The 14,898-nt window shown below is 35.6% G+C and overlaps 1 protein-coding gene and 1 long non-coding RNA gene across 3 annotated transcripts; one reads left to right on the forward strand and one right to left on the reverse strand.

The window, feature by feature from the left end:
- The first annotated feature begins 1,953 nt into the window (after positions 1–1,953).
- On the forward strand, positions 1,954–5,368 carry LOC112569470. Its single transcript, XR_003100435.1, has 3 exons — positions 1,954–2,124; positions 2,582–2,941; positions 3,570–5,368. It is a non-coding gene; the product is annotated as an uncharacterized LOC112569470 (long non-coding RNA).
- Positions 5,369–6,380: 1,012 nt separating this feature from the next.
- On the reverse strand, positions 6,381–11,768 carry LOC112569202. 2 transcript variants are annotated; one of them, XM_025246928.1, is made up of 9 exons: positions 11,538–11,768; positions 10,741–10,903; positions 10,415–10,484; positions 9,992–10,126; positions 9,506–9,694; positions 8,901–8,954; positions 7,730–7,844; positions 7,305–7,429; positions 6,381–7,114 (listed from the first exon to the last, which is right to left on the reverse strand). In XM_025246928.1, exons 2-9 carry the CDS (start codon positions 10,768–10,770, stop codon positions 7,053–7,055), a joined length of 780 nt encoding a protein of 259 aa, XP_025102713.1. In that variant the 5' UTR covers positions 10,771–10,903; positions 11,538–11,768; the 3' UTR covers positions 6,381–7,052. The 2 variants fall into 2 exon arrangements, with proteins under 2 accessions (XP_025102713.1, XP_025102714.1); XM_025246929.1 differs by lacking the exon at positions 11,538–11,768 and having other exon boundaries at positions 10,741–10,968.
- Positions 11,769–14,898: the final 3,130 nt, after the last annotated feature.

Consider the following 14,898-nt stretch of genomic DNA (forward strand, 5'->3'; position numbering starts at 1 on the left):
AGCAGCATTTACCTCCCTTTTGAATATTAAAAAAAAATAGCTTTTAACTCATTATTATTTCTGTTTCGAGTAAATTAGACTTGCTGCAGTTTGGTCATATGGTGGGAAGGGTGTTGACGATTCAATCTGCTCATTTTAAGAACATTATATAAATACAGTATCTGATAAAACAAAAATCCCAGCCATGACTGCCTTTCGCTGATTTTAGTTCCACGTTCAGTACAGTACAACTATATTTTATAGCACTGAGACTGATTTCTGATTCTTCCACTTTAACTGGTTTTGTGGATATTAACGTGTTTACTTGCAGACAGCAGCGAGCTTTTAATGCTGATTATTATGGTATTATTATGGATTTCCACAGGGCTGTTGTATATCACCAGTTTTGTATATCATGTGCACAGATAGGTACAGAAGTATTGAGGAGAATATCTTGTTAAAATGTCAAATGAAGTGATACCCCATCACTAATGTCTACAAGGAATACATTGCATAAATGCCTCATAAAAATAAAAAAATACTTGATGAGGTTATTACACTAGTTCCATTAAATATTAAACCCTAACCCTTTACACTCTATATTACTTCCCTTTGACCATAATGTGAGCAAATCGTCTGCCGTAGACTTCAGATCTGCTTCACAAATACGCATATTTATACATACATAAACATGATTTAATAATATAAACTCAAGCATTTCAAGTGTAAAAATGCTGAAGAAAGATAAACTAAGGTGTGCACAATTATTATACTGGGAAGGTAAATGTTTAGGTTACAAGTAACTAGGTTCATAAACAGTTCCGGCCATAATAAGATTTATGTATACTGAAAGCTCGCCTTAATCAAGAAAAGTTTTCGGTTCCATGTAGTGAAACCTTCCGGTATGTCGACATCTTGCCAATGAGTTTAATATAGCATTCGCTTCAATAAATAATACATATAATTAACTGATGATAAAAGTTTCAAGTTTCGAATAATTTGATGGAAACGAATACCCAAGTAAATAATACTTGATTATGGCTTCCTCCTCTCGTAGGTCCTCTTTGTAGACTGGTAGATCTTAAAAAGCTAGATATTACAAACTAACTATGGATGATTATGTTCACCCAACAGTCATGTATTAAATTACTTTAAATAAGAATTTATCTACCAATACATGTACGGCTTAGTGATTTTTTTTCATCCGGGTTCTGGGTGTCCTGCTATGGTATTGTGCTCTTTGACTTTTATTAACTCCTGACAACATACCTAATATATCGTCTTATATCATTTACTAAAGAGGATTTATCAAATATCGGTAAAAGTTCAAATGATGAAAGCACAATCAAGGAGAACATGAATGCGATCTCACAAGTTTTTAATTAGTGTGATTCAGTAGGTAGTATTTTCGACATTTCCTTAAAGCCTGATGACTCATCACACCATGGCTGATATTTCGGGGAAACTACCTGAAACCAAGCCTACAGGCAGCTTTTGTTTTCCTCGAAATATGACCTTCTTGGTCTCATTCTTTTCGGTGTAACCAATTATTTATAGAAACATCTCTCGATGTAAACTTAAGACATCCTGGTCTTTGGTGTTGTACTCGCTCTTTGTCCCAAACTTGTCTAAACTTTATCTTCAAACGACTATTTTGTAAAAATTGAGAGGTGGCAGCTCTTTGATGCTTGCCGCTGGACAAAAGTTGACTAAATGATATTTTACAACCAACTAGCAAACAATTAGAAGTATTTATTATCTGTCAAGGCATGCTAACTCTAAAATTTTTAAAAAATATATAAAATATATTTTCATGAGCAGCATTGACATTTGTCCTTTCTCCAAGAGATATGCCTCGATTGTTTCTTTATACTACAGAGTCGACTACATCCTTGTCCTCTTCCGTCTCAACACATCTCACGGAAATACTTCCCTTTGCCTTAATTGTTCCTAAACTTGCTCATCTAAAATGTTTATACACTAATTCCTCGGTGTCAGTCAAAAAGGAGGAAGGATACCTATATTTTATGTCTGTATCAAACTCAGTTACTAGAATAGTAATGTACCGAAAAGTCAAAAATTTATTAACTGCTGCATTTGTGTTGTTGTTTTCACACAAGATGCTATGGGCTCAGAAGGAAAAGTGTAAGTTTAAAAAATCGTTTTTCAATAACATTCATAACATTCTATTCAAATTCAATTCTACGAAAAATCTTGAAATTTGTTAGAAGAAGGAAGAAAATTCAAATTGTCAACTGGTTTTATTTTAAAATTGAAAACTCACTTTTGCTGCTCATAATCTGTTTGACACTCAGTGCTCATGTGACACTTTTCAGACATGTTTCTACTTGGTTATTAATCTGTTTGCCATGATTAATGACATTTGTTATTTGTAGTTGTCCACACTGCAATCGCAAATGATTTTCCAATGTTTCTCACTTCCACTACATTTCTGTTCCTAGCGCCATCTTGGTTGCGCGCCTTCATTCACTGATCTCTGGAGCCGCTAACTCTCTGGGAAGTGTAGCTCGAACATTCTCTTTTTTTAACCCAAATATTTTTTCTTCTTTTCTTTGTCTCGTTAAATTTGTCTCTGTTGCAGGCGCAGAACTCGAGATCTACTCAACAAGTGCCGACAGTATATTTATCTCAGAAAACGACTTCATTAACTTGTCTTTTGGAACAAACGTGTCCGCCTGTACGCAAGCTGGATGTAGTCTTTAAAATAGTCGTCAAGACCCAATAGGTGCGGGTATTATTGAAGAGGATGGCCGGGTGGAGTTGACGAAAGATAGATGTAATGTTACATCAGTCCAGCATGTCACGTGCACTGGTCACAATGGCGTGGCTGAGCTCTACAGACAGGTGAACACATCTCATGTAGCCATAGAACTGACAATGTGGTGGAAAGAAGACATTCGGTATAAGCTTCAACGGAAAAAACTTCAGCTTCATGTTTCTCGTAAGCACATATGAGCAGCCTCTTTAAATTTTACACACATACTTCAATTTCCATCAGTAGCATTCTCTAATATCAGATATTCCTCATCTTTTTCCCATATGCAGTTTTATCTTTTGTTAGGCATTGGTCTTAAAATCACTACCAAAGTCATAACATCAATAAGTTTTGTATAAGGACATTTTTTTTTGCAGTACGTGTACCTATCTATTACTTTTCCTCCTTAACTTTTCTGTATTTTTCTTGTTTCTTAATGTTTGTGAGAATCAGAAATATAAGAAAACGCAATCGCAACTGTCTTTAAAGCTGTATTATGACGAGTGCTGTATTTAGGCAACTTCTGTTGCACTCTGTGATGTGCATCTGGACCTCTAGTTATTATTTGCAGTATAGACTATTATGCATCAGTATGTAGTAGTATCTTTTTTCAGCAGACTTATCTGTGGAATACATGTATGAAAATATAGTGTAAATAAGAAAAAATAAAAATTGCTTTACCATGCATTTACTTTTTCATAATACAAGAACTATGCTGTTTGTTATTGTTCTTATCTATTTCTGTGTTGTTTATTGAATGCTTCTCCAAAATATTTGTGGGCCTTTCTTTAATTTAGTGACATTCTATTAACAGGCTCATCAACAGACTCTTTTCCGACTGATGAAATTTCTCCAGTCGGCGATATTCCCCGAACAAAGAGAGGAAATCAAACGATAAATACAGCACAGGATTTTAATGGGCTAGGTGAGTAATTAATTAATTTAAACATTTGATGTATCACTTCTGTTGGTCAAAAAGAGCATGAACAACTCTTCCTATCATGTGTTACTTCAATATCATTGGCATGATGTAGAGTTATACAGATGGTTTAAACATCATGGTGCAATTTGGTGATTTGGTTGGCGATTTGGACTTTTCTCCAACTTCCACAATTGGAAGGGAAAGAATAAAACCTGACCTAATGTTTTCAGCTCGCAGCTACAAAGTCATGATTAACATAGTTATAGTTAGGCATCTACCTTTCAGTGCAACAATAAGCTGAGAGATCTACAAACAGGTTCTACATCCTCCGTGTCCACACCTGTGGCCAGCGTGTCAAAGAGGACCTGGAGGTGGTCCAATGTTGGGGCCAGACCATACATGGGGGTCAGCACTGTCTTGTATTTGTCACACTGGACACACAAGGTGTTGATATGACAACAATTGCAGTTTAGTGACAAGAGACAGTGCTAACCTCTGTAAGGTCTGGAAGAACCGTCCTGACACTGCGACTAGAGTGGTTCAGAAACTGTGATGACGAGTCGTGATATCTGCGTTTTAGCAAAAAAATAACTTCTGAGCTTGCTGCCCTGTCTTCAGAAGTTGTAACCAATTTGTTTACCTCGGCTTTTTTTACCCTGATCTGACAACATTTCTTGAGGTTAAAAAAAAACAAATGAAAAAAGGACCAAAAAGGCTGAGGACAGGAAAACCCACATTCAACTGATGCTTGATCTCCAGTCTAACCAAATGGGTGAGTAGTTTTCATAGTCTAAATATACATATGCCTTTCCATGCATCAAAGCTACATTTTTTTCAGTTAATAAGACACCAAACCAATGGTGTAATAATTTGTTGGCAACAAATTTATCTTGTTCAAACAGCTTTAATCCTATTGTTTCTGTTGTACATAAACGAAATTCTATGTTATATTTATGTTCAGTTTTCTTGTGGTTTTGCTAACCTTTTTTCGCTTTAGGGGTACAAACGATGCGATTGGTGAAATGGTGTGAGAGCTCACAATGTTGGGAGTGGAGACTGTGTGAGTAGTTCTGGGTATCTTTAAATCCAGAAAAACTTGAACATTAAAATTATTTTAATGCTTGAATATCAGTTCCGTGATGTTCAGTTGCCAATTCAGAGACATCTTTCGGGACGAAATCTCAAATAGTATTATTCTTTAACTTACAAACGTATATGGCTTTGTAAATTTTTCTTTGAATGAATATTCATGCATCAAGTTTGGTTAAAATGTTTCATCAGGTTTTATACACTTTTCTTATTTCCATGAGATAAACGCAGATATATTCCTCCTCTTTATCTCATTTAATAAAAACAACTGCGCTGTATCATGCTAATACACACTTTTTAAGAATAAACTTTTTCCTGTAATTATTTAATTCAGTGACAGGTTTCTACAGTTGTGATGGTTTGTTGATAGTAAAAGGAGACAAAAATTAAGAAAAAAAGCAAGATTACAAAACGTTTTTGGTTTCAGTAACAAAAACAAAAACAAAAACAAAAAAAAACTCTCCAAAACATTGACTGTAAAACAACTAACCCAGACAACAGTTCGAATATTCCTGGTTATTTAGCATTTGTCTCTCCATCATTATGACCACGGTATTTGTCATTTGGTACAATGGGAAGAACGCAAAGAGACGGTAAGTGAAAGTTTACAACTTTTTGACATTTTTTATTTGTTGGTCTAAACACATGTTTATTTAGATATCATTTATACTGAACTACTAAAGCTATCCATTTGTTAAAATCAGTCAACAAACATATATGCTTCTCTTTTGCCTGTACACACCTCTTTTGAAGAGGGGAGATAATTTACAGTATATACATTAAAGTTTAGTGTTTCAACATTGCTTGTAGAGATCATTGCATATACAAAGTGTCTACACACATGCTAAACACATAGTGGCATTTGGAGAGGGCAACATTGTAGTCTATGTTGAAAACTGGGGAATACATTCACTGAACATAGTTATTTAAGCACACAAAATATTATGAAATTGACAAATAACAAACATTATTAATGCCAGGTGTTAATTAGAAGTCCGCTAAGTTACAAGGCAAGTGCTCACTTACAAAACAAAGTGATACATTTTAAAATAATGCTTGGCTTGATAAAAAAAGTAATTCCTACATCTAACACCATGCCCTTCGCACACACGCATACACATCTTTCACTCACTATTCAGCAGTTGAAATGATAAAGGAAATGATTTTCTGTGTGTATACTTCATTTTGGCATAGCATAAAGTTTGCACTGATCATTTAATAAACAAAAAGCAGCGACATATGACACATTGACTAAATGCCCAACATTTTTGACACTATATATATAATACACATAAATCCCAAATTCCTCTGATCAGCCCTACACCCGTTTAGACAAACATGCATACTCTGTAGTCCTTTAACACAGTCCAGGGTCCTGACTGATGTGTTCGTTGAAGTCAGTTGAGGATTGTTTCGTAGTCGGCGTCGTAGTCAGCTCAACAGGAGCTCAACTGAAGAAAGAACCAGTGAACATGGGACTAACCCAAGCTTCCCTCCTCCCGAGTCTCGCCCTCTTGGCTTAATGTCCAGTCTCGATGTACAGATGAAGTACGCTCTGATGTCGTGCCGAGAAGTGTCCTGCTGGTCCTCAGTTCCTACTTCGCACATTTCGACACATACACCGAGGGATGCCAATGGTCACTCACTCACCAGCCAATCAAGTAGTCAGCATCGACAAGACAACGACATCCTATCGAAGTTCCACCCCACCTGTAGTGACGTGGACAGGTGTAGACAGGTGACTAACGCCCACCCCCGTCAACCTGGCGGACAGGTGAGTCCCTGAGGTGTCACTTCCTTCATAGAGGCAAGCTGGTCGCGCTTGGCTGCTGTAACCACTTATGACTGTCTCCCATTTATAACACCTTTGTAGGAACCTCATATTACATATCTACACTGGCACATACCCCTCCCTTTTCTACATGATGGGCTTGAGGCATCAGGATTGTAAACACTTCACCCTAGACACCATAAATTGTTACTTCCCCAGTAAAGTTATCACGTGACAACCAGGGAACATTCTAACACAACTTTCTATAAATATTTACAATTTGTGTAAACATTCATCCCGCAATAAGTCAATACTGTCTAGGGTGTAAGAAATGACTCTTAGAACGAATTTGCCCTGTGGTGTGTCACGTGGTTCACGAGTGCACAAGTTAGTGCTTTGCCTAAGATCTTTTCAGGAAACTTCTTTACCCATAATGGGGTCAAATGTCTGATGTCTACAGTAAAGTGCAGATTCAGCATAACAGTTATTACTGTGTGGTGAGGTTGTATAATGTTTCACTTTGTCACACTGCAGACGAACCCGAGGCTGAAGCTCCAGGAAACCACAGCTGTCTGAGCTGTAATATAAAAAAACATTTCATTTGCTGTCTTTATTTATGCAAACAAAATAATTATTATTGTATAATAATAATAAAAATTGTTAAGAAAAGGGAAGAAGGGTAGACTGTCAGTCACTAAGCAGACTTATATCTCCAAATTTTATGTCTTATTTTTATTTCTCTGTGTTTTACAGAGGAGGTCATGTACCTGCTTTACACATGTCCATTTTCTGTGGCTCATTCTTCTCCGACTCATTCAAACATGTTGTCGTTTCTTGGTGTGTCTTTCCTACAGAGCCGGATGTGGGATTGTTGACTGCAGGCTTTCTGCACCTGATTAAATGATGAGATACTTAAAGTTTGACATTTGAAGCAGTATGAGTGAAACTAAAGGAGAGAAATGTGTATCTGGGAAAAGCCATGGGTACTTCTCAATGTGTGGGTTATAGTTTAGGGTAGGCTCTTTGTATAACTGATGCATTATATCATCTGTGTTTGAAGTTGTCTACAACTCTACATTACACTCGCAGACCAACACTTGTTTGAGATGAAACTATTTAAGGACAAACCATTTGAAGATAATTTCAAAATATTTTATACAGTATAATCTCAGAAATGGAGACTACCACTCACATTTTTATCCAAACGAGAATACCAACACCAACGATTAAAAGTATCACAAAGCCTCCAATAACAGCGCCGACAACACCAGCGACAATAGTGTTGTCCTTTGCTTCATTGACTGTGTCTGCAAGTACAACATCATGTAAGAACCAATCTCATCATAAGGTGAAGTGGGTTCAAGCATCAACCTTAGTCTAAGGGATGCAAACTGCTTTTGTAACTGCTGAGTGAAGCTCATTTTAAAATATTTTTTTCAAATTCTGGATAAATATCCCTTCTGATCTCGAGATCAATGCCTTTAATTATCGATTATCACCAGGATCAGAAGAGATCAATAAGGGTTAGGCTGTGCATGGATAATTTATACTGTGACCACCTCAGACAATGGACAGCTGGGTCCACATGCTACTTGGGTACATCTGTGTACAAACATGACCAGGAATTTGATGTCTGTGTATGAGATTTTTGTAGCCCCTTCCTTAAACCAAAACAGCAGCAACAACCAAAAAAAAAAAAAAAAAAACAAAAAAAAAAAAAAAAAAACAAAACAAAAAGAAAAACAACAACAATCCACCCACCCCAAAAGAACAAAAACAAACAGAAATTGTGTATTTTCATAGATTTAGCAATGAACTTTACAAAGAAGTTTGCACCGAACTTTACACAGTTATTAGAAAAATATTTCGTACCTGACAAGATACTGACCTGCTGTTAATAACTAATTTAGTATTTTTCTCAATCTTGTTATCGTTTGCTAAGCTGACTTGAAATGAACCCTTTTAGGGTAATAAACTAAATTAATTTTAAAATTGAATTGAAATTAAAATAGTAACAAATCAAAATAATAGAAACCTTCACTCAGAATTACCGCTCTTGAGTTTCTGTATCATCTGGTTCAAAAACATTAAAAACCAGAACTTGATATGTAAGCAAAGCTTTTTTGTGTGTATTTGTGAATATAAGAATATGTGTACATGTGAGAATGTGTGCATGTGTGACGGTTGGGGTCAGGGAGAGGTGATCCAGAACGTCGCCGCTAGGAACACGTCAGCCACTGACCCCTTGACCTATTGTAGTGTCTGCCTTCATGCTGTTTATCAATGCAAGACTATGTTTTAATGTTTGCTTTCATCTATACCCTTGTTACACTGTCAAAATATCTCACTAACTTAGTACGTACCTTTAACAGTTGTGATGCTAACTGGAGAGTTCAGGTCAGAGGCAGTGAGTCGGTCTGTTATAGTAATAACAGCATTAGAAATGATACTATGATAGGTATTCATTTTTTACGAGTATGTGTCAGCGTGCATGTGCATGTGTGAGGGTAAAGGTCAGGGAGAGGTGATCCAGAACGTCGCCGCTAGGAACACGTCAACCACTGACCCTTGACCTATTGTAGTGTCTGCCATCATGTTGTTTGTGTTTATGTGCATCTTTCTTTCTCACTCTCTTTTCCTCACTTTTTCTCGTTGTCACAAATGTGTGTGTATCTATTAATATATCCAGAAAATTAAATTATAGTTCAAAGCTTTTTAAAAATATGCTACATCATATTTTAAAAGCTTTAACATCTGAAAATAAATCATATGAAATATTAAAATATTTTTATGTATGAATACAAAGCGTGACAAAATGTCTCACAAAAGTAATCTTACTTGGTAGGCTGAAGAATGTACCATCGTAATTTTAATTGTAATGATAATAACATATAATTAGTGCTAGGAGGCTATATAGTATTTGCTATCATCTGGTCAAAGAAGATCCCCAAGCATAACAAGAACTCACACTTTGAGATATCGCAGCGGATGGGTTGCTGATTTGCTGCATCAACCTCGAATTCCCCAGACGACAGACAGTGTGCACCCTGATTTATTGAGACAGTGAAATACCTGGGTGGAAGAAGTTCACAAGTGTAGCCATCCACAGGGTCGCAGCGAAAATCCCCGGACTGCCAATCGCACTGTGCGATCACTTCTGGAACCAAGGACCCGCATTATTGTTCCTCTAGACCAAAGGGACACTGATCTGCTGTTCATGTCGACTAGAGCCACACAGTATCAAAGTTTCATTTTGCAGGCCTCTAAGGTCCATGTCTACCTTCTCTCTTTTGTTTTTGTTTTTTTCTCTGTCACCTTCTCGATGTTCATTGAGAAAGTGAAACAACAAACGTGTGTACGACACTTGTTGGTCTTAGATAACTGCTGATTTCATCATGATGCAAAATAAATGAATGTGCTTATATCATGTAATGTTGAGTATGCGGGATTTTACCTTCTTCCTGTTCTTGTCCTCTGTAGGCAACAAAAAGTTCACTTTTCTCGAGTACCACCTTTTCTTCAACCGTACAGTTCACCCTCCTTAGACACTGACCATCAAACTCAGCTTTGCACTTTTCTGTCGTACTTTCTGCAAGAAATTCTGAGCAGATTCTAAATGCCATTTTCTACCTGTTTCATTAACATACAAAGTTTAAAAAACTTTAAACTTACACATACTGAAATATTATTTATTTCATTTGCAATGACATGTTTACAAGAAAATCATCTTGTCACCCTCTTTATGGGAGGAAATAATTTGAAAAAGTTTCATTGTGAAGCCTTCCACAAATATGTTAGTGAACTGAAGCTGTTTCCGACTGCAAATGCAAACTTAAGTACAGATTGAAGCTATTTAGCTTTTTTTTCGAAACTATACCTTGGGAAAGAAGACTTGGTAAGAACAGGGACAAGACAAATATTGCTATTAACATCTTCTGAGTCCGCAGCTGAAAAACGCAAGAATATAATAAAATTTGACACATTATCTACTAAATATCTACTAATAAATTATTTTTGAAAGTGTGTGTGATTAAACCTTCTCTTTAAAATATACTAATACGCCAATACCTTAAACTCAAGCATCGAAAATCGTGTAAAATCATGTTTAAAAGTATTATCCATTGAAAATAATTGAGACATTGTATTTCTTTGCATAGACTACACTCGCAATATTGTGATTAGTATAAATTAATTAAAACTTACGTGAATTTCTTTCACTAGCATTTTCATCATGGACGTTTATTCAAAGTGTGATTTTTGAAAAAAATTGAAACCTCTTCTTTTTGACCAACCCTAGAAAAACGTTGCGAGAAAATAAGCTTGAAAACCTTGATTTTCTCGGCTGTTGTTAATGTGGAGATACAAGCTGCAAGAAATATAAAAAAATAATAAATAAAAATAATTTTACAACGCAACGCCCCAGAAAGAACTGCGACCACAAAACAGAAAACAAAATTTATAACAAGTCATGCTCTATGAAAATTGGCTTGAGCTTGTGTGACTAAGCTCTCTGTTATCTGGTACTGAAGTCGTCTACGAAAAAAGGCCTAAGCTTTTCTTACCTGAGGTCACATCTGATATTTCTTAAAACAGGTCGAAGGGACAATAAAAATAGGCCTAAGCTTCTCTTACCTGAGCTATCACGGATACATAGATATACATTCATCTTTCATTCATTTACGTCATCTATACATTCACATACAATTCGTTAAAACTACAAGGAAGCAAACTATTTCAATCGTAATGAACTACAATATCTGTTTTATAAAACAGTTATCATGTACAAAGGTTTCTTTCAGACTATCCCGCCATTAGTGTGTATGATTAAACCGTTTCTTTCTCTTTAAAATAAAGAAATAAGCCAATACCTATAACACAAGCAAAGATAATTATGTATGCTGTTTGGAAATATTATCCATTGAAAAAAATTGAGACAATTTATTTCTTTGGATAGACTACACTCGCAATATTGTGATTAGTATAAATTAATTACAACTTACGTGAATTTCTTGAACAAGCTTTTTATCACAGCCAATTCGTGATTTTTAGAAAACAAAATTGGAACATCTCCTTTTTTGACCAGCCATAGAAGGACTTCGCGAGAGAATAAGCTTAACAACCTTGTTTTTCGTGGCTGTTGGTATGTCTGGAGATGAGAGATACAAGCTGCAGGAAATCATAAAATAATGTTACAACGCAACGCCCCAGAAAGAACTGTGAGTCTGTGACCACAAAACTGAAAGCAAACCAGGTCCTGCTCTATGAAAATGGGCCTAGGCTTCTTTTACTATCCTCTCTATTATTCTGAAGTCATCTACGAAAAAAAGCCTAAGCTTTTCTTATCTGAGCTCGCTTATGTAATATCTAAACATATCCATGGCACATGGCCAATAGGCCTAAGCTTCTCGTCCCTGACCTGTAAGCGAATACATAGATATACATTCATCTATCTATGATTCATCTGTCATTTAAACATTCACATACACTTCGTTACAAACAACAACGATGCAAACTCTTGTAATCGTAAATTAATTAAGTAGAAGAGCTTTTTTACAAATACTGTTATCATGCTTAAAGATTTCTTTAAGACTCTTCTGCCCCTACATTAAAATACAAATGTCTGTTTAGAAAAAATTTTTGGTTAGACCTAAGGCGTTTTATGTTATGTTGTAATAAAGTTTTATAGTAAATGTATATGTGTTGATAGTCCTCACTGTTCAGAAGAAAGCATAAGAGAAAGGGATTTAAGCCACCGTTCAAGTTTTTAAAACTTGTTCTTTATTTATCATATTCTATGCAGTCTGATCATTCTTACTGACAGCCTTCAAAGAAATATAAGAATACCTCATTGCAGTGTACTTCAGATACCCTGTTCACTTAACATTCACACACACATGAAGAGACAGACAAAGTCAATGAAGTAAAACAAACTTTAACGCCTTTAAGTCTTTTAATCCAGTGTCATAACAACAGGGTAGTCTGTACTTGAAAGTCCTTACACCGACATCCAGACACCATGCATCTTCTACACCACATCCATACCCGTACACACACCTACACACATACTCACATCATCATCATCATCATCATCACCACCATCTAATATTCATCATCATTAGGGAAATAACATAACTTAAAATTATTTTATAATCAATAGGCCATCAATTATTAATTGATTACAATGATTACAGGTGATTACAATTACAATAACCATGGTTATAGATACACAAGACAAAAAACTGCGAAACTAACTTAAAAGCAAAACAATAGCTTAAATAACATGGTCAGGGCAGTAAACATGCACAGGTAGTTTAAATTGACCCTGCCCCCCACCCCCTTGTAAGGTAAAATAAAATAATTGAGATTAAAATAGGTTTACATTGCTAGTACACGTAACACGATATACAACAATAGCAACAGCATCGATAGTAATTGTAAGCACCCTACATAACGATTTATGTTACAGTCTCAACACAAGTCGTTTTGCTTATCAGTACAAACAGTGGACTAGTAAATAACAGTTTAGAATACTGTAGCATTATAGCTTGCTCATAAAGTAAGCGTAAATGGTAAGACAAAATTATGTTAACGCTTAATGTTACATAAATAACTCATTAATGTTAACAATGTTTGACTAGCTCTGTATATTCAAACAAAAAGTAAAATTGCAAAAGTATATATACATATAAGCAAAAGTATATAATGTCCCTGTTAAAAACAAATTCTCATATCCCCAAGCGCACATACGATTAAGATAAACATTTTTTTTTCACTTTTACTTTGCATTTAAGTAGTTCTTCTTTTATTCACCTCGTTCACATTTGTCTAGTTTAAAAAAAAATTGTTTGTCCGTATTGCATAAGTACCCATACACATACTCTTAACACACATGCACGCTGGACACTATAGCAACACAGAATAATGCGAGTTTGTAATCTTGCATTACCTAGACCTTATATCATTAATATCTAATATCATTAGAGACCTTTACATCAGCGAGTCCAACGTCAACAGCAATATTAACAAGTAGAAGACATCAAGCTTGTTGACACTACGATATTGAAGTAAATAAATATGGCAAAGTAACAAATGTTGACATCAAGAGAAAATCGACTACAGAGTAAAGAGACTGAGTGCTTAACACCTGATGTTATTTACTAAACAGTACAGATGGTTGCAGATGAAGAGTATATTCACACTTAAACTATGTACACATGTAATTTATGAGATATTGTCTTTTTGTAACAAGTTGAATAAAGATGAGAATCATGGTTCATCGCCTGTAATGTACACATGTCCTTTCCAGTCCTCCATTACTGACAGACCATGAGATACCTACTGGTGTTTCCTGTGTGTTGTGCATTCTATGATGATTGCTTTATTTGTGTGGCTTCTCTGGGCAGATGGATGTATTCTTAAAATGTTTGTTAATTCATTTGCATATGTTTATTTTTATGTTGGTATATTGTAAAATATTGCTTGTTTGTTAATCATACTTATATTGTTATGTATCTGTGAAAAATCACGTATCCCTTATGTCTCCTCGTAGTCTGGATACCCTATACAGTGGAACCTCGGTTAACGAACTTAATCCGTTCTGGAAAGCTGTTCGTTAACCGAAATGTTCGTTATCCGAAACAATTTTTTCCATAAGAAATAAAGGAAATAGATTTAATTGGTTCCCAGCCCCTGTTGACTCGCTATTTGAAAGTTGCAGGCTGTATATATATATAGGTATTTGTTTTAATGAGAACAGTTATAATGCAATATAAATGGAGTTAAATAAACATAAAAAATTAACGAAAGCATTTAAACAGAAAACTTGACGTTTTGACGGCGTGGTTGGAAACAGGTGTGGGGAGGAAGGGGTGGAATTACTGCTTTGATTCCCCTCTCCATGAGCACACGTGACATTATAAAATCGGGGAGACTTCCCTTTTCTGTAGCTTTGAGGTTAAAGAAAAAAACTTGTCCAGTGTCTGCTTCTTCTGCCTTTTTTTGTAAAACTCTTCGGTAATACGACATCACATATCCGACAGACGCATGCCACCTTCATACTTTGAAATCATTTCCTTTTTCAATTCATTTGTTGGCCGCGTCCTTGTCATTACATCACTACTATTAATTGCTCTTAATCTTCTTTGGAGCCTTGATTGAGGATTATCTTATTAAAATAAAGCACAACAATCACTAAATAAGAAGGATGTGCACAGGTAAGGAACGACTGATCGTAACTGTCTCGAGCGCGAATGATTACATGCTGGTCGGTCACGTGTTGTTCACGTGGCTGTTCGTTATCCGAAATTTTGTTCGCTATCGGAGACAAATTTTTAACGAAATTTTTGTTCGTTATCCGAAATT

The sequence above is a fragment of the Pomacea canaliculata genome, linkage group LG7, assembly GCF_003073045.1.
Source record: "Pomacea canaliculata isolate SZHN2017 linkage group LG7, ASM307304v1, whole genome shotgun sequence".
NCBI lineage: Eukaryota > Metazoa > Mollusca > Gastropoda > Architaenioglossa > Ampullariidae > Pomacea > Pomacea canaliculata.

What these genes read in the sequence shown, in the direction of transcription:
- LOC112569202 (XM_025246928.1), bottom strand. Translation starts at nt 10,770, where the DNA reads ATGATGAAAATGCTAGTGAAAGAAATTCAC. An exon ending in TGCTAGTGAAAGAAATTCAC is followed by an intron (nt 10,485 to 10,740) that starts GTAAGTTTTAAT and finishes TGCGTTTTTCAG; the next exon opens with CTGCGGACTCAGAAGATGTT. An exon ending in AGGACAAGAACAGGAAGAAG is followed by an intron (nt 9,695 to 9,991) that starts GTAAAATCCCGC and finishes CCTTGGTTCCAG; the next exon opens with AAGTGATCGCACAGTGCGAT.